The 18,176-nt window shown below is 39.5% G+C and overlaps 1 protein-coding gene across 1 annotated transcript in view; it reads left to right on the top strand.

The window, feature by feature from the left end:
* Positions 1-18,176, top strand: part of ALK (ALK receptor tyrosine kinase) — a 308,338-nt gene that overhangs the window by 195,091 nt on the left and 95,071 nt on the right. The window contains exon 5 of the mRNA XM_038131012.1: positions 7,115-7,242. Coding sequence (XP_037986940.1) covers positions 7,115-7,242 — 128 coding nt within the window. The remainder of the gene's footprint in view (positions 1-7,114; positions 7,243-18,176) is intronic.

The raw sequence follows: 18,176 nt of genomic DNA, 5'->3' as shown, positions 1-18,176 counted from the left end.
GAAAAAGGATACTATTTTTCTTTTCCTTAAAAAGTAAAGTTTTCCCATTTTTCTTGCTATAATAAAGGAAAATTATCAGTGAGCAGAGGAATTAACATTGCAAACTTTGTGTTGCACAACAAGAATTTCCTCCTTTAAATAATCTTGTGCATTATTGTACAGTATTTTTATTTGTTGCCATTTTGCAAGACTATATCATCATGCTTCAAATTCTGGACCTGGTTTTGTTTAAGTAATTTTAGAGTCAGTAAACTGAAATTACTTTAAAATTGAAAATTAAAAATAATTACAAGGCAATATATTGTTTGAATTAATGAAAAAAGAGTTTACCCAAACTCCTGTAGATTATTTTATTTCTAATCCTCTGTCTCTATAAGTTTTATTGGCATCCTCTTGAAAACATTTTTTCATTTTCTGTTGGCTGCAGCCTGAAAAGGTCTAATCTGCTTCTTCCTTACTGCAGTGCCCATTAATTGCTGAAACAAAGGAAAGTCTGAAGCAGTATGAAGGGAAGATTAAAACATATTATAAACTTCTGCATAATTATGTAGGGCATGCAGGATGAAAAAGTTATGTTCTTTCCCCTATTTATCCATTAAAGAGAAAAAATTCTCATTTGGACTCCTAGTGCTAATTTTAATTCCACCCTTAACAAGGTTTCATTCTCAAAAATCAGCTTCTGATATTTTCACCGCTGCAGGCAGATTTTGATGTGAAATACTGTGACATAGCTGCTATTATTTATATTTAATTTTTTAATTCCCAAAAGTTTGCGGAACCTTTTACCAAAGAGAGAAAATCTAAGCCCTTGCCAAGATACACTGCATTTTCCTCACAGCCATACCATGATGAGTGCTGGTAGCATCAGGAGCATTTTGCATGAGTGCCTCAACCTGAAGAAATAAAATCACACTTTCACTCAATTTAGCTATGAGGAGTCTGTTAAATTCTACAATTTTTATTCTGGGAAAGTGGCAGTGAGAGAGAAGAATACAGCTTGAATTCACAGAACATTTGTCTCAAGGAGAGGAGATAGCTGGAAGTTCTTGTGTTCCCTCAACCTGCCATTAATTGTTGCTGGGAGCACATGAGCTGATTCATGACCCTTGGAGGGCTCATGCAGCTCTTTATTCCCCACAACACACTTCAAGTGCAGTTAGCTCTGATTTACTGTGATTTAAGCATTGGTTCTTTGGGGCTTCTTGCTAATAATTTCCATACTTTTAAGTTGAAGACTTGCTTTCAAATTTTCTGTAAAGGTGAGATAGTGGTGGGTGTGTCAAAGCTAGGACAGTATTCTGGGTGAAACTTAACTTCTGTTGGGCCAGTGCAAACTGCACTCTGCTGAAGATATAGGTGGTGACACAGGTGGCAGCACAGGTGTCAGGCTAGCTGACAGCACAGAAATTAATTCTACCTTCCAGAATTAGTTGGAAGTCTGGGGAATGATCACAAAGATGATTGCTGTACATGGGAGTAAACTGGAGTCCCAAGGCTTGCTGCAATCAAGCATTTTGAAACCACTCTTTAACAGGATGAAAGAGTATGCGAGTGTTAATTGGATTCAAAATCATTTAGCCATGAAGGCAGACAAATGCAGGATTGCAAGTATTCCAGCTTGAGACTTTACTTGAGAGTTCTAGCACTTCTTTTTTTTTAATGCACTGCCTCTAAGAGATCATCCTAACTTGAACTTGCAATTAATCAGTGCTGGCATTACCCAGAGGAGCATGCAAAATGGCATCCAAAGCATTAGTGTATCGATTAGAATTAATCAGGAAAGTGTTCCTTCTGAAGATACATGCTGCATGAACAACCAGAGCATCTAAACTGCCTCTCAAGTTTCCATGACAACTGGATTGTGGCTTCTGAAACCTAGAGCCTGTCCAACTGAGTCACAGATGGGAGGCTTAAGAAGAGTTAGGCTCCAGAGAAGTACTTTAGCTTGTTTGGGACCTAGCACCTCACCCTTGCAGAGCTGAGAGAGGCCAAAGGTTGTGTCCAGCACACCATCACATTAAGGACTGAGTATGAAAAAGCCATTTGAAAATGTAGTCCCTGCTCTCCTGTGTAAACCTGGGCTCAGGTTCTGTCAGCGGTGTTTTCTGTTTTGAAGAAGAGCCTTCTGAGAGAAACTCTAGGTGTTGCCCACACTTTTTTTAGGCAACTAATTCTTTCTAGGTGACATTCTCATCCAGGTCTGAACTTCCCTAAAGTCTGAAAATATTTGTATCTAGGATTTTGGGCTACTCTGTCACTGAAGACCACAGTGTTATTAGTTTCTGTCTAAACTGATGTGTATTGCAGATTCTAGATATCTGAGACAATTTCTTTCTTAATGCAGCTTCAGTGAAAGACCTGATGGATCTGCCTTGTAACAACACACTGAGCGGTGCCTAAACAATACAACGTAGTATGTTGCTTTGCAGTATAAAAGTTTAAATTAAAATTTTAAACTGCAGAATTTTTTACTGCTTGAGGCAGTATCCAGAGAGATCATCATGGTTATTATGGCTACTGTTGTGGTAGAAATAGGCCATGGCGTTGAAGGCTATGTGGTGATAGCTCTGGGTACAATAAGTGATGCCTTTGTCCTTGTAGTTGTCAGCTTACTGGGCTGATTGATCACTCTGGAGAGTGTTTGGAGGTCATGCAGGGGATAACAGGAGTAATCTGTTACTTGCTATTGTTTGCTTTTGGGTCCTGTGTTTCACAAATGCAGAATGGTTGGGGTTGGAAGGAACTCCTGAGACTGAGTAGTCCAACTTCTCTTCTTGATGCAAGGTGAGCTAAAGCAGGTTATCCAGAGCTATATCCACTCCCACTTTAAATATCTGGAAATAGAGACTCCATAAGATTTCTGGGCAACTTGTTCCATTGTTCAGTCTCCCTTAAAACAAGCAAGCTTTCTATTGTGTTTTAATGGAGTTTCTGGTCTTTCAGTCCAAGAAAAGTGCCTGGTGCTTGCCTGTTGTGCTTTCTTTGGATACTGCTCTCCAAATCGATCTCCTTTTCATTCACTCATAACATAACAACACTAGTAAGATCCTTCCTGAGCCTCCTCTTGTATGTCAGAGGCTCCAGTACCTAAATCATCCCTGTGGCTGTTTGCTGGACTCACTTCTGTACCTCATATCTGTCTTGTGCTGGAAAGGGCTGCACTGGACCTGGTCCTTTAGAGGTGTCTCTCCAGAGCTGAGTAGTGAGGAAGAAACACCCCTTTGATCTGTGTTTCCCAGTGCAGCCTGGGAAACTCTTGGCCTTTCTCGTCTCTGGGGGCACGTTTCTAGCTTAGGCTCAGTACTTTGTATACCAGGACCCACAGGTTGTCCTTTGCAAAGCCACTTTCTGGCCTGTGCTGGTGCATGAGGTTGCTCCTCTGCAGAGGCAGCACTTTGCATTTCTTTTTCTTGAACTTCATGAGGTTCCCGTTGACCTAAATTTCCAACCTCTCCCAGTGGCAGCCAAACTGTCCCGTGTATCAGTTGCTTCTCCCAGTCTTGCCAGAAGCCTGTTGATAGTGCAGCCTGTCCCATGATCCTGGTCACCAATAGAGACAGAAAACACTATAAAACCAGAGGTGTACCCCCAGTGACTGGCTTCCAGCTGGACTTGGTACACTGGTGATAACCCTCTAAGCCAGTCCTCCCCTCACTGCCTACTCACAGCCTGTGCTTCCATCAGTCATTGGTGATGGGATGGGAGAGAGTACTGGAAACCTCATCAGAGTCAAGATAAGCAACATCCACTGCTCTCCTCCTCAAGCAAGCCTATAATCTCAGCACAGAAACCTGTCAGGTTGGTGAAGTATGACTCCAGTATGAGGTTCCATTCATGGTGTTTTCCCATCTATCCCAAAAGACAGCTTGAAGTAGCTTTCTGTTACCCTGCTAAAATGCTCTCTAAAATTAGATTCATAACATGTAGACCACTGATAGAAATTTAATGAAACTACTGCTAATTAACATCTAATATGTATTGGTTATGCTGAAGTAGATCTTGCTGATGCTGCTGCCAGGCAGCCTATATATAGTACAGGATGTGCAAATGAGAATGGGTCTGTGTAATACAGTGTGTTATACAGAAGGTCTGGAGATCAGAGTCCCAAATCTGCCACAGAATGATGGCAGAACTGATTCCTGTCCGAATTTGCCCACAGGTGCCTCTGCTGACTCTGTAGCTATTTTTAGTGTCCCTGATAAATCCACCAGTTAATGTCATCTTTGTCTCCAAAGAAAGAGGCTGATACTTGGTATTGCTTTTCACATGAATCTCTGAATCTCAGGCAACCTATTGAAGGAATTTGTACCACGAAGTATGAATATATTTTGTAATGAATCTGGGCTTGAGTGAGTCTGCCTTTTCCAGTCTTGTGTTGTGGTGATATAAAACACCTGCTTGGCAACAGCTCTGGGAGTTAATAAAGTTTCTGTGGTAAACTATGAGAGGCCTGAGAATCTCAAACTAAAGTTATTGCACCAGTAACTCAAAAAAGCAATTCCTAAAACTCCTGGCACATTTATCCAGAGGGTTAGCAGTAGCACAGAAATGGAAATCATTGTTGAGAGCCACTGCGTACTTGGAATTAAAATCCATCAGTCTTCTGAAGCTGAGGAAAACAATTTTCATGACATACAGATGCTTTTGTATTTCATAATCAAATTTAATCTAGGGTTAGTTTTGGCTCTATTTGTAGGGAAATTTGTATCCTCTAATCTTTATAATATACCTAAGTTGAGATGACATCAGAAGAAATAACTCACACAGAAGCTAGGCTTTTAAAATACTCTCAATGCTTTATTCTATTTAATTTCAGCAAAAGCAGATTTATTTCTGGGGGGAGTGGAACAGAAAAAGAGTGAGGATGCCAGCATCCTCCTCTCAAGTGGGAGCCTAGAGCGCAGAAGGTGGAAGATGAGATGTGGAAATGAAAATAACTGTAAACAAAAAATGAAATTTAGCAGTCTATTTTCACTCTTCTCAATGGAAAAAAGAGGGAGGAGGACACCTAGTAAATCATTAAAAGCTGCATTTGCTTTTCCGAGTTGCACATTGAACTGCGATAGCTGCCAGCAGGGTCCTTCTGCAACCCTTGCTTAGGACTTTTCTTTAGGTCCTTCACATACCTGTCAGCAGCTTCCTTGCCTGCTGGAATTTTGTTTAGTTCAGTGGAGCATAATGACACCCCTGTGTCCCTGAGGAGGCAAACAACGTGTCTGCCACTGGAACCAAGAAGAGTCTTCTAGTTTCTGTCACAGTGTAGGGTCTGCAATTTAGGATTGATCCATGCTCACAGCAGGCACAAATGATGGTCAATTGGTGCAAATGTCATATGCACATGTTATTATATTTCCTTTCAGAAGGGTTTCTTGACTTCATAACATCCAAATTTTGGCATGCTTCTGGAGAAGGAGATTCTTGTAATGGATGCCAGATAAATTGTGTAGCTGCTTGTACTCAGAAGATCTGTACCAGAGGGTTCCCTTTCCCACCCCAAAAAGTGTTCCTTTTTTCCAGCTCATGGACAAACACAAACTCATATACAGGGAGGCAGTGGGGGTACTTGACAGGAAATCTTTTTTGTAAGAGCAATAAAAAATGTGGGGTTTTGTCAAAGGGCAATGAAAAATTTCTGACAACTAGAAATAATTACAGTCCTCCCCTAAAATGCTTAATACTGGTGTTTAAAAACAACTTAAAGAAACACAATACATTTTTGGTCTCATCTTTCAAAAGTTGTAGCTGGAGCTGCATTTCCTAATAGATTTTTTTAGGTCCTGCTGATTTGTTAGGCTCCAGCTGACCACTTGCAGTATGCTACAAAGGGACTTTTTCCTTGGTGCTGAATTCTTCCTGTAACAGAAGAGAAATGTGAAAAAATTGAATTAGTAGTGGCTGAGTGACTTTACAGAATGTCTTGTCTCTGATCATGTTTATGGTTAGTGAGCAGGCCCTGGTAAACTGGGGTGAAACAGCGGATGGGATCCTTATCACTGCTGAGGTAGCAGTGCCTCTTGGGAAGCAGCCCTTCACAAATGGTGTCAAGTGGTTTGATTGGCAGCCTGTGCCCAAGGATGAAAAGGGAGATGGGCCAGACCATGTTATTATACAAGTATTTAATTCCTTAACTTTTTCCTTGCAGAATTCCAGAATATTGGCAAAAAGACAGATGCTTGTATTTTTACTGTCTACCTTTAGGCATGTCTTGTGGGGTACAGAATTGGAAAGAGGGGTCCAGGAATTGTTCTTGTGCTCTCTGGCTGGAAGTTGTTTCAGGTAAAGCAGCAGACCCAGCTGATCAGAGGGGAGGAGGTAGACATTAAAGACAGCCAGGCACTGATGTCTTCTAGCATCTCAAGGAATAAATTAAGCTCATACAGGCTTTTTGTTCTCATTTACTCTTGGCAACAAGCAGAGTAAGTTGTAGCACTCTTGGAGTGTGGATGTTAATCTTCAGGGCTGCTAATTCACTTCCTTGATTTACTTGCTGGGAATTTTTGTCATTCAGGAGGGAGGTAAGCAGGAAAAGAGGGACAGGAAGTGGAGGAGGAAAAATGGCATGTTTTAGATGTGGCGCTTCGTGCACAGGTAGGCGTTCCGGCCAACTGCTTTAGAAGCAAAACGTGTTACTTCAGCCAGTGATGCAGTGCTGGGAATTAGGGCTGTTGTACAGCCCTGGAGACTTCCTTATTTCCTGAGTGACTAAGAGACTTTTTGGTAAGACTCAGGAATGATATTTAAAGGGGATGTGCACATGTGCTACAGATTTCACAGCTTGCTTTGCACAGAGAGTTAAGCTTCCTTTAAACAGCAGGCAGACATCTGGGGGCACAGAAGTGTGACAGAAGAGAGCAATAAGCTGCTGTTTAGTTGGGTTTCCACATCTTAGCTGGGTGGAAATCTTGGTGCTTAGAATCTTGCTTTTGCAAAATCCATGGGAGGGAAAGGCTCCGACCATGGGGCACTGTGAGGGAAGTGAGGACTGGGGTAGGAGGCACAGTGTGACCAGCCATAAGTGGAGCTGCTCCTTTCGGGGATTTGGTGTTTCTAAAGTAGTAGCCTTTCTTACAGCTCTTCTCCTGTCTTCTTTCCTCTTGCTCTATGATGAGACCAGATGGGTGTTGCTTCAAAGGAGAGTTGGACACCTGGAGAAACCATTTCGGATCTCACTGGAATATGTTCCTAATGGGAACAAGAGCGTGGCAGCTGTGGATTCCTTCGCCATGAAGAACTGCAGTTCAGGTAACAGAGTATTTTATTGTTTCTAGCTCATAGTGCTTTGATGCCTTTGTGGAGAGAAGCTCGATTTCTGACTGCTGCAGACGCCACAGAAGGAAAGGTTGTTGTCAAATGAATAATTTAAATTTTAAAAAATAAAATAGGGTCCCTCTCAGGGAAGGATCTTTTCTAATGTTGCCTTAAAACTTTCCTTCAAGAAGTTAAAAACAGGTTTGTTGTTTTGGTTGGTTTGTTGGGGTTTTTTTTTTCCATTTGGGAAGAATAGTTATGAAAATTTAATTTTGGGTGAAAAGAAGCAGTATTCATCCTGGCTTGCCAGATGCATATCCTGACAACTTCACTTTTCTGCAGCAGAAAGTAGAACAGATGAGGGGTTCCTTGACGGACATCTTGCAAGCCATCTTTTTTGATGTTCATGGTTACAGATTTTGGGGTTGTTTTTTAAACAACTGTGGAAAACCTGATTCTAGTAAAGTATGCCTTTCTTTGGCAGTGTTCCAAAGCAGTTATTGCTGAGCAGCCCCTAATAGCTTCATGTAATGTGTGGAATTTTAATAATGGGCAGCCTAAATGGGGGTTACTTTTTTAAATACAAGCTATGTAATCAATCCGAGTATGTAAATTCAGTGCTCTGTGCCAGAAGCAGCTGCATATTAGTTCTACCAGTTTTATGGACTCTGTGAATCATTCTGAAATCTTTAGGTGGCGTGTCAGTGAAGAATATTACTACTTATAGCTCTTAACACATTACTTTTTGTCCATTTTATTTATTTGGAGTAGTGCTGAGTTGAGCTGCATGTCCTTCTTTTCAACCTTTCTAGGACAGGGAAATGTGCTGCAGAACATACATTATTTTGGTCATTTACCTTGCTCTCCACAAAGGCCAGTTGTATTAAAGGATTTATTGCACTGTTTGTACATAAAGGTGCTCTCTAAGCTCCAACAAGGAGCAGCCTGACATTGTGCTGGAAGCAAAGGCATGTTCAGAGAGAAGGTTCCTGTTCTGCTGCTGGTGTAAGGACACAAGTCATCCACAGTGCTTTGGGAATTCAGTGCAAGAGACTGTGGACACAGGAACTCCTCTCCTTGGGAGCACTCAGGGGCGAGCCCGAGGTGCTGGACTGGGAGTTCTGACCAACAGATGACAGATGTCAAGGGCTGAGGCTGTTTAGACACTCCGAGAAAAAGAAGGAACAAATCTCCCATTTTGCCTGCAAATTTGTAGCAAACAGCTACTCCTCTGCCCTGCTTATAGGACACAGTGTAAGAACAATGCCACCAGAGAACAAAACCACTTGTTCTCTTATTTTCAGTTGGTTTAGGTCACTAAGCCTTTTGTGTGCAGCTGAAGATGTGGCGGTGTACTTTTACAAGGAAAGAGGTGGTGATGAGCAGCTGAGGGTGACACCTTAAGCTTGGAGAAAACAGGGAAAGCAATAAGAAAAGATTAATCTAAATCTAATTTTTCTGCAGCTGTTAGAAGCCTTTGGGCAGCTTAGCTACTTGGATACCTTAATGCTACTGAAGCACATAAAACATGGGTGAATTTGAGAAAGAAATATCTAAGAAATAGAAACATGCCTTCAGCCTGAAGACCATAAACACAATTTAAAAATACATTAAGGTGTACCTACAATCTTAGGAAGTTAGGCTACCATTTCCATAGGTGCAGATATAGAAAGAATTACAGAATATGCTGAATTGGAAGGCACCTATGAGAATCATTGAGTCCAAATCCCAGCCCTGCACAGAACAGCCCAAGAGTCACCCATGTGCCTGAGAGCATTCTCCAAACCCTTCTTCAACTCTGTCAGGCTTGGTGCTGTGACCACTGCCCTGGGGAGCCTGTTGCAGTGCCCAACCACCCTCTGGGTGAAAAACAGCAAGGGCTTGAAGAAGGTCAAAGTTTGAGGTTGGAATTTGCTTTTGCATGTTGGTGATTCCATTTTTTTTTTTTTTTTTTTTTTAGTTCCTTAATCATAGAAAAGATTTTGCATAGGAAAAAAAATCTTTTCCTCTGAACTGAAAAATAGCAGTTTATATGGGATTGAATGGGAAATTAAAAACTTAAGGAGATTCTGATGCTGATAAAATTCTCAGTTTTTAAAAAATTCAAAATCAAAAAAGTCTAGTTAATAGTCACTTGAATATCTTCACATTTCCCAATTCCCATAATAGAAGGAAAGTTCTTACAGTCTTTTCTCAACCTTAGGATTCAAATCTGATCAGAGAGCCCCTGCAGTCAATACAAAGACTGCTTGTACTTCTGTAAGTTTTGTCTCAGGACAACTAACAGGTAGCGTTGCCTGGACTGCTACAACCAATTGACTTTCAATTACTGACTTAAATGTGAAGCAAATTGTGTTTGTCAGTGTGTAAAACCTAAGCTATTGATTGCCTAATTCTCTTTCTTACAACTTACTATTTAAATAAGTGCAGTAGCCAAAGCAAAAAAAAAACAAAAAAACAAAAAAAAAAAAAAACAACCAAAATACAAATTGCAGAGAAGTAATATATTAATTTAATAACATCAGTTAAGAAATTTGTTACTTATACAAGTAAAGTAATTGGTACATTGGCATTTTATAGTGGATGGTAATTTCTAGTAATAAAAATAGAGTTCATTTCCTAAGTAGCGTATTGACTTATTTATGATATTTAATGGGCTTCTTACTGATTTTTTATTGCAGTTGTAAATTAATTAATTTGCTAACTAATTTCCAAAATTCTTAATTAAAGTACTTATTAGTAGGCACAAGTAAATGACAAGACATTGTTTTACTTAGCAATGTTTGATTCACCAATTTTAAGTAAATTTTTACCTAAGGGGCGTGGAGACCAAATGCTTCTGAAATGTCTGAAAGCTTTAATGATGCTCCAGGGCTGTTAAAAGCAGTTATTTCAGACACTCAGCCTGTCCAAGAGGAAGCACTTAGCTTTCAAGTTTTCAAGCTCAGTAAGCAACATAAAAACCATTTATTTTGGAGAGGGGAGAGACCGTGTGTTGTTGATTAAGTTAATGCTTCTGTCCACTCAGCAATTGCCTTTTTTCAGTAGATACTGAAAGTACACAGAAGCACACATTACCTTTGGAGCTGGTAGGCAGTTAGTTCTGTAATGATCTGATGGCTGTAATATGTATGCAAATTTCTGAAAGTTGGAGTTAAGGTTGTACTAAAGGCAAAATCCTTGATCAAAAGCACAGGACCTCTCAGGAAAGGAAAAATTTTGAAGATCAGGAGGTGATTTTACTGAAAGAAGAGATAGCAAAGGAAGAGTGAAAATACAGACTTAAAACACGTTTGAAGAAATATGATCAACTGCCAGATAGAATTATTCATGATACCACTTGATAAATATTCCAGCAACAGATTTATGAATCAGCTGCAGGAGATCAATAAGGGCTTTCTCCAGATAGGATTGCTTATGCATCTGAATCATTACTAAAATGATGTTTCTGTGCATTCAGACAAAACTCGGATATGTATCATTTCAGTTTTCCCACATGCTCTCTTTTTGCAGTTTGTCTTATAAATTAATTCGATGACAGGATGTTGTGGTTAACTGAACTTAATGAAATACCAGTGAGCCCCTTTTCAAAATGAGTTCTTGATGCTTCCTATTGGAAAATTGGCTAGAAAAGTTAATGTCTTCCCAACAGAAAACTGAGATAATAACAGTGTATGAGAGAGAATCACAGAACAAGCCAGGCTGGAAGGAACCTCAGAAGAGAATTTGGCACAACTTTTTGTGTGAAAAGGAGTCTGGGGGAGATTATCTAGAACCCTGATCCAGCTGCAACTTGAAAACCTCCAGTGATGAGGCCTCTGCCACATCCCTGGGGAGTTGCTCCAGCAACTGCATCTTCTCAGTATAAAAATAATTAAACATACATTTCAGATTGAAGTCCCACATGACACACAGCTCATTTAGATGTTAATAAATGCTATACAATTTTTTTTCAATTAATTAAGTAATTTTCATTTGGGTAGAACTGCAAGGTATTTACAGACGTTTTCTTAAACCACCAGATTAATTGTGACAATAGTTTATGTTTCCTTATTTGCTTGGTTGTATTTATGGGATGGAGGAGAGAAGGTACGAACCTTCAGTAGAATCAACCATGTTGTCTTGTATGGTCTGGAGATCCACCTCTGTCCAGAAATACAGGGGAACAGGTGAGCAGAACAATGAGCACTCAGTATTTTGTCATTGTTATAAAACTGAAAAATAAACTTGATTTAAAAAAGAAAAGTAGTCGTAATTTCAGAAGTAGCTGTCTCTATCTGAGGTTTAGGATTAACATTTACCATAATATTACTTGGCCTGTCCAGGTGATTTTTGGATAAAAGAAGCTGGATCATTTCCTTTGGCATTAATGCCGTGGTTAAGAACCTTACAGGTCCAGAGCTAACTGAAACCAGCAGGATTATTCAGTATGTTTCTTCATTTAAAAAAATAAAATTAGGCAGACTGGCTGCATTTTCCATCAAATGGCCTATGCTATTTATGCAGTTCAACTGGTCTGGTTTTCCTGTGGGTCTAATTTCACTAAGTAGGCATTTGGAAAAGCCTTACTATTTTAAGAATATTTGCTTCCAAATGCTTTGGCGACCACCTTCTTTCCCCATTCACCTCTGCTCCCTCGTGAGCTATGACTGATTATTCTGATTTCAGCTTGTGTGCCAAAAACTATCCCTAACCTGCTTGTGTTTTAATCCTGTAGGGATCTTGTGTCAGAGAAAATACTGCTTTGCAGATGAGGGTGGTGGCTGTAGTGAAGTTAAATAATTTTAAAGTCATTCTAAAGTGAAAGTTATTTCACTTGTGGTTTGTGCCAATTTAGGTAAAATAAATTTAATGAACTTGTTATGGGGCTTATCTTTGTTTTCACTTTAATCTTTTCAAAATGAAGTTATTGTAATGCTAGGAATAAAAAAAAATTAAGCAAATTTAGTTTTAACATTGCTTCCAGAAGAGGCACAGTAACTCAATTACTGGTAGAGTAGCTTCTTGCAGTAATGAATTAGTGATTAGTTATTTCTGTTACTGGCTGTGAACACCTACTCCTTGCAGAGCCAGATTTAGACAGTGGTGGTTATGTTGAATAATTTAATCTATTTAGAACCTTCCTGTGCTCATCAAAGGAGCAGCAGGGGGGAAGCAAACCTGAATATCTAGAGATTTTGGGTTTCATAGGTCTGCCATGCCAGTTTGGTGATAAATGGGACAGAGTGTCCTATTGTTTTATTTAGTAATCAACTGGCCATATATTTGGGGTTTTAAGATATGGAGGAGGGGGATATAAAGAAATGTTTTATAATGCATTTAAAATTCATCTTTAAAATAGATGTTTTCATGCGGAAGGTGGAAAGACTTGAACCGGCCACAGCAGCTCCAAATAGGTGTGCCTTACCAGAGCGAGCAGGTTTATCCTCTCTAACTCAGAAAAGGTTAGGTGGCTTGGGTTAAGAAACAGAATTGAGAAATCTCAGCCTTTAAAATCCAAAGCCTTTAAAGTCTGAAGAGAAGGACCTGCTCATAAGAAGTACTAGGAACTGCTCAAGAGACATTGCAAATGTTGGCCCTTGTGGGTCTTAAGTACTTTTTAACACCTTGAAGAATTGGCCAATACATTATCTTTTTAATGCTGTATATGATTTTTATCCTGACCTTCTCCTTTAATTAAGGCTTATTTCAACAGGGGAGCCATTGATTCAGTGAAGGAAAATGAACTCTGTAATCTGCTTTCCCCAAATTGAACTTATTTTTATTACTATTAATTGCTGCCACTTACTTCTTGTGATGTTTTAACTGCTTGGATTTATTAAAACAATCATAGGATTTGCTATTATCATTTGAGAAATGGGAAGGACAATGATGATTTACGGATGACCCAAGGATTTTAAGCCGGTATTACTCCAGATTCAAAGATTTATGCAATCTGACTCCACTGTGTAAGTAGATGACAGTCTCACTCTCCCTTTTTCTCTCCATAATAAACCCCAAAAGATTGCTAGCCTATAACAGAGGGCATGGAGATTCTTGATTTGGCAAAAGAAAGAGGGATAGTTTTGGTCTGAGTTGTTTTATATCCATGAAGTTCCCTAATAGCTGTAGGAAAATTTTGTTGGTTCAAATAGGACTGGTGTTTGGAGTTGTTAAGACCTGACTGTGCAACTTGATTCATGTTTGTGAAGAGTTGCGGTGGTCTTTGCGAAGAACTAAGAGACAGTGGGGAAGCTTAGAAGGTCAGAACAGAAGAGGGAGATGATCGAGCAGAAAGGAAATGAGTCAGACCGAGTCAGCAAAAGAAGAGAAACATAGAATCCCAGAACGGTTTGGGTTGGAAGGCACCTTAAAAATCATCTAATTCCAACTGCCCCCCCCCTCTGCCATGGAGAGGGACACTTCCCACTACACCGCGTTACTCACAGCTCCATCCAACCTGGCCTTGAACACTTCCAGGGGTGGGGCATCCACAGCTTCTCTGGGCAACTTGTGCCAGTGCCTCACCACAGCAAAGAATTTCTTCCTGATATCTGTTCTGAACATCTTCTCTCTCAGTTAGAAGCCATTCCCTCTTGTCCTGTCACTACATGCTCCTGTGAAAAGTGTCTGTCCACCTTTCTTGTAGGATCCCTACAGAAAGAGAGATGAGGAAGGGAGAGATGGTGACAAATCGCTAACGCTGAAAACAAACGACAGGATATCAGACAGGAATAATTTGTCTAGATGGTGGAAATGATTAAAAAGTTTGACCAGTTAGAAAGTGATTGGAAGAAACATTTACAATCCAATTAATTAACTAGAGCAATCAGGCTTAATCAGATAGTCACTCAATCAACTAGACTGAACTAACTAAGTGGATAATCTGTTGAACCGGCAAACAAACCAAGTGAAGGAAATGCAGTGAATTGTCAAAATTTAATGAAATGCACAAGAATTAATCCATTAACATTTAAATTTATCAGAAGCAAAGATAAATATGTAGGATGGTCAGATGGAAACTAGTCCCTTTTGGTGGCACATCTCACTGGAGCCTCAGAGGCATTAACGAGCAAAATAGGATTTGGAAATGAAGAACAAGAATGAAGAGAATACGGCACAATAAGGAAAGAAGATATTCTGTGTTTGCTTGAAAATGAAATAATGCTAACAGCAAGAATCTTATTTTTTTAAAGCTTGATTAAGTGTCACATATACAAATGGTGGGTACTGAGGTGGTCACCACTTCTCTGTAGTAGTGCAGTACATACAAGATTGAAAAAAAGGTGTAATTCTTCCTCTTTCTTCACAGGGTAGAATCCTCAAGGTTTTGGCTCAGGGCACTTCTGTACCTCAGGGCTTATCCTCTGAAAAGTTCAAGTCCAGCTTGGTTTCTGTGTCTGAGATGTGTCACTGTAAATCTGCCCCAGTCGTGCTGTAAGACCCTGTCCAGTTCATCCCTCTTTTTGTCCAAAGCCTTCCCCTTCCTGGCTCAGGAGCCCTGCTTGCTTTGTCCTGCTGTTCTGTTTCTGCCAGGTCTACTGCAGTCAGCTTTCTGAGCAAACCAATTGCTAAATCAACCCACAGACTATTTTCTTTTGCAATCCTGCACTGTATCCAGCATGGGAGAGGTGTGGTGCCTTGGTGCCAACACTGAGGGATACAGTGACAGTCTGCAATAGAGCAATTGGAAACCAAAAAGCCTCGACCTTGTAATTCCAAATCAAATCCATAACCTGTGAATAGAAATGACAACTGATTAAAACTACTACACTGTGGTTTTTGTCCCCTGAAAAGTTTAAGAATCTGTAAAGGGGGACTAAATTTTCTGAAAAGCAGTGCATGCCCTTTTAACAAATGAAAGTCCTTTATGCTGTATTTGGAAATTCACAACCAGTGGCTGCCCATCAGAGTCTCAGGCAGTATCATTAAGCCTATATGTTGCAATTCTTTTACTCTGAAGTTGTGAAAAACGTGGGGAGAGAGAGCAATGTTTAAAAGCTGCCAAGTGACTTTGGAGCACAAATTAATGGGAACCACACTCCTTAGTCCCCTAGGAGTTCTCAAAAATGCCATCATTACTGCCTGGTACTGAGACATGCCTTCCATCATCAGGATGAGAAGGGAGGCAGATTTACCAAGTGCCTCCATAAATGAGGTGTACAGGGCTTTTATGAATTGAGCCTTTGAAAGCCTTGCTAGCAAGGCTTATTGATCCAGAAGTCACACATGGATGGCAAGATCTTAAATTGCAGTCAGTTTTTATTACATGAAAGAAATTTTAAGAACATACCTTTTCCCCTCCCTCCCTTTTTAAAATTAGTGCCTGCTGAAGTTTTCTATGACTGGGAGGTTGCAAGCAATTAAATGAGTCAGCTGGATCCTGGGTCCAATTCCAAAAGTGTAATGTTCATGGAACATGATTGATGGAGTAGCAGTGAATTTGTAAGCGTAGGCATAGGTTTGGAAATGTTTTTTCAGATCTACAAGGAAGTATAAATATAAATTAGTCAACTCTGTAAGAAACATTTATCATGTTCCAAAAATATCATCAGTGGAAGATCTTTCATTTGATGTGAATACAGATGAACAGTGCAGCTCTTTGGATACCTAAAAACTTTGAGAGCTGAGAAGCAATCTGTCTGGTTCTGTGAGATGATGGGTTGTGCCATACTGAGATCTAAGCTATTTTGGTGGAATTGGGTGCACTACAATCCAGAGTAAGTGATTTCTTGTAAACTACAGAACATTCCTTGCACTTAAGCCCAAATGATGGACTGGATTTTTAAAACATCATTTAGAGCTGTAAGCAACAACTGCATAAATCCAGCATTAGGTTATGTGGTACAAAAAACGAAAACAAATAAAACAAAACCCAAAAACAAACCCCAAAAATTATGAAATATCAATATTTCTGCAATATTATCACTGTTGCTATTGATTTCTAAAAAGACTCAAAGACACTGTTGTCTCTTTAAGCACCTCATGGAATACCAGTATATGTAGACATGTTCATGAACATCAGTTAATGAAACCATAACAAAAAGAAAACAGTTGCTGTAAGATCAGAAACATTAAGTGCAAAGTTTTGGCAACAGTGTTAACTCAGCCCTTCTGTGTACTCTTGTTGTACACATCAGTAACAAAACAGCAGCAAAATGACTCACCTGTCTGCAAAAATTGCCAAGTGGCTTAGACAGCCAAGTAAAGGAAGTTTTTCTTCCATGGGAGCCATTTCCCAAAGCAAAGGAAGTGAGTAACTATGCAGTTACTTGTGAGGAGTTTCTGCCAGTGAAATTACCAAAGCATGTTGCACGTCATCCCAGTAATTGTTGGAGCCTCAACTGTTTGCATCAGCTTGAAGATCTGCCCCTATATATTTATCAAATATTATATTTATATATTTATCCTTTTGAAAAAGGAGGAGCCTAACAAGAGATTTGATAGCAACATTGTTGATTTGAACGTCAGTTACTTCATCATTCCTCATCTCTTCACAGCCAAGAGAAGAGTCAGGTTTAGGTTTCAGCTCTTCTTTCACTGCAGATTGAGGAAGCTGAAGATGACACAGGATTTTCAATTAAACATCTTACTGTACCGTTGTATTTTTTTTTTTTTTAATTAACAACTGGTTAAGACAACTGAGAAATGGAAATAACCTTTTCTATGTTGGAAAAGTTCTGTTCCAAGGGATGTTTGCACTGCTCATATTTGCACAGAGTGCTTTGCTGCAGTGTCCCATGTTTATCGTGTTCATCTTCTGTTTTCTTCTAGCTTCATCTTTGGAGCACCTCTAGCTTTCTCTGTTCCCAGGTGAAATCAGGCAATTCCTCTCATTTAGACAAGCCTACTTCTCCTCTTTCCTTTTAGTCATAAAACATTCTTGCCTGTCTAATCTAATCACAAAACCTTTAGGGCAATTTTTATTCCATTATAAGTTTATATTGTAGTAAGTAGTCTTCATCTTAATTGTTGATTTGTAGAATGTGGACTAATTTGTAGCTTCATGTAGCTCCCCTCAAATTATAATAAATGTGCTTCTTCTTGCTGGTTCTGTTCCTAGCAGTACCAGGCACCAGCAGTAATGCATTACAGTTGTCTTTCTCAGAACATTTCTCCTTGGTTCATATTACTTTTTTTGATTTTCAAGTAAACAGTGCCTTTACTTTCATTTAAGCAATTACCCTAATTGTCCAGGAAAGAAAGTGTCATGACGAGGCAGATGCCACCAAATGTTAATCAGTTATGCAAATAACTTTTCCTACAGTGCAAGCCCACCACGATACTGTTCTGTAAAGAGTGCAGAGAAGTTTATTACGGTTTCCATTTATCCATCTTGTTATACCATCTCAAAACAGTAGTCTAAGATGAAATGAAGAAAGTTTCTTTTCCAGTTTACAGAGCCAAGCAATGGACTTGTCCCTTTCTCCCTATTTCTTTATCTTGATAACATATAGATTACCTTTTTTTTTGGCACATCTACATTCTGCTGATGCTGCTTGCTTTTTTTCAGTGTTTGAACAAAGGCCAGAAAATATTTTCAGTAGATAGAAGAAAAAAAAAATTCCCCTAACCTCAACTTGCAAAGCTAATTTGGTTTGCAGTTCTCAGTCTAGACCTCAACTGAACTGTCAGGGAATAAAATCTGTATAATAAACCAGTCATCTAATTCACAATATCGCAAGATTCAATCTCCCTAGGCAAGATTTAGTTCAGACATTCAGGTGCTTTGTTGTATGAAGTTAGACAAGATGGTATTCATCTTTTGTGACTTCAGCTATCTGAAAGTTAGGCATCATGTCAAAGCTGGTCTCTAGGGTCCCTCTGTAGTCAACAGAGAGAAAAAGAGGCACTTCAGAGGGCAATTCATTCCACCTTTAACATCATCGCATCATCAGAGTGTCAGAAAGGGGACAATGCTTTGGTTGAAGAATTGCTGTCTGGGATTT

The sequence above is a fragment of the Motacilla alba genome, chromosome 3 (genome assembly GCF_015832195.1).
Source record: "Motacilla alba alba isolate MOTALB_02 chromosome 3, Motacilla_alba_V1.0_pri, whole genome shotgun sequence".
Classification (NCBI taxonomy): Eukaryota; Metazoa; Chordata; class Aves; order Passeriformes; family Motacillidae; genus Motacilla; species Motacilla alba.
This window is presented reverse-complemented; position numbering and strand designations above follow the sequence as displayed.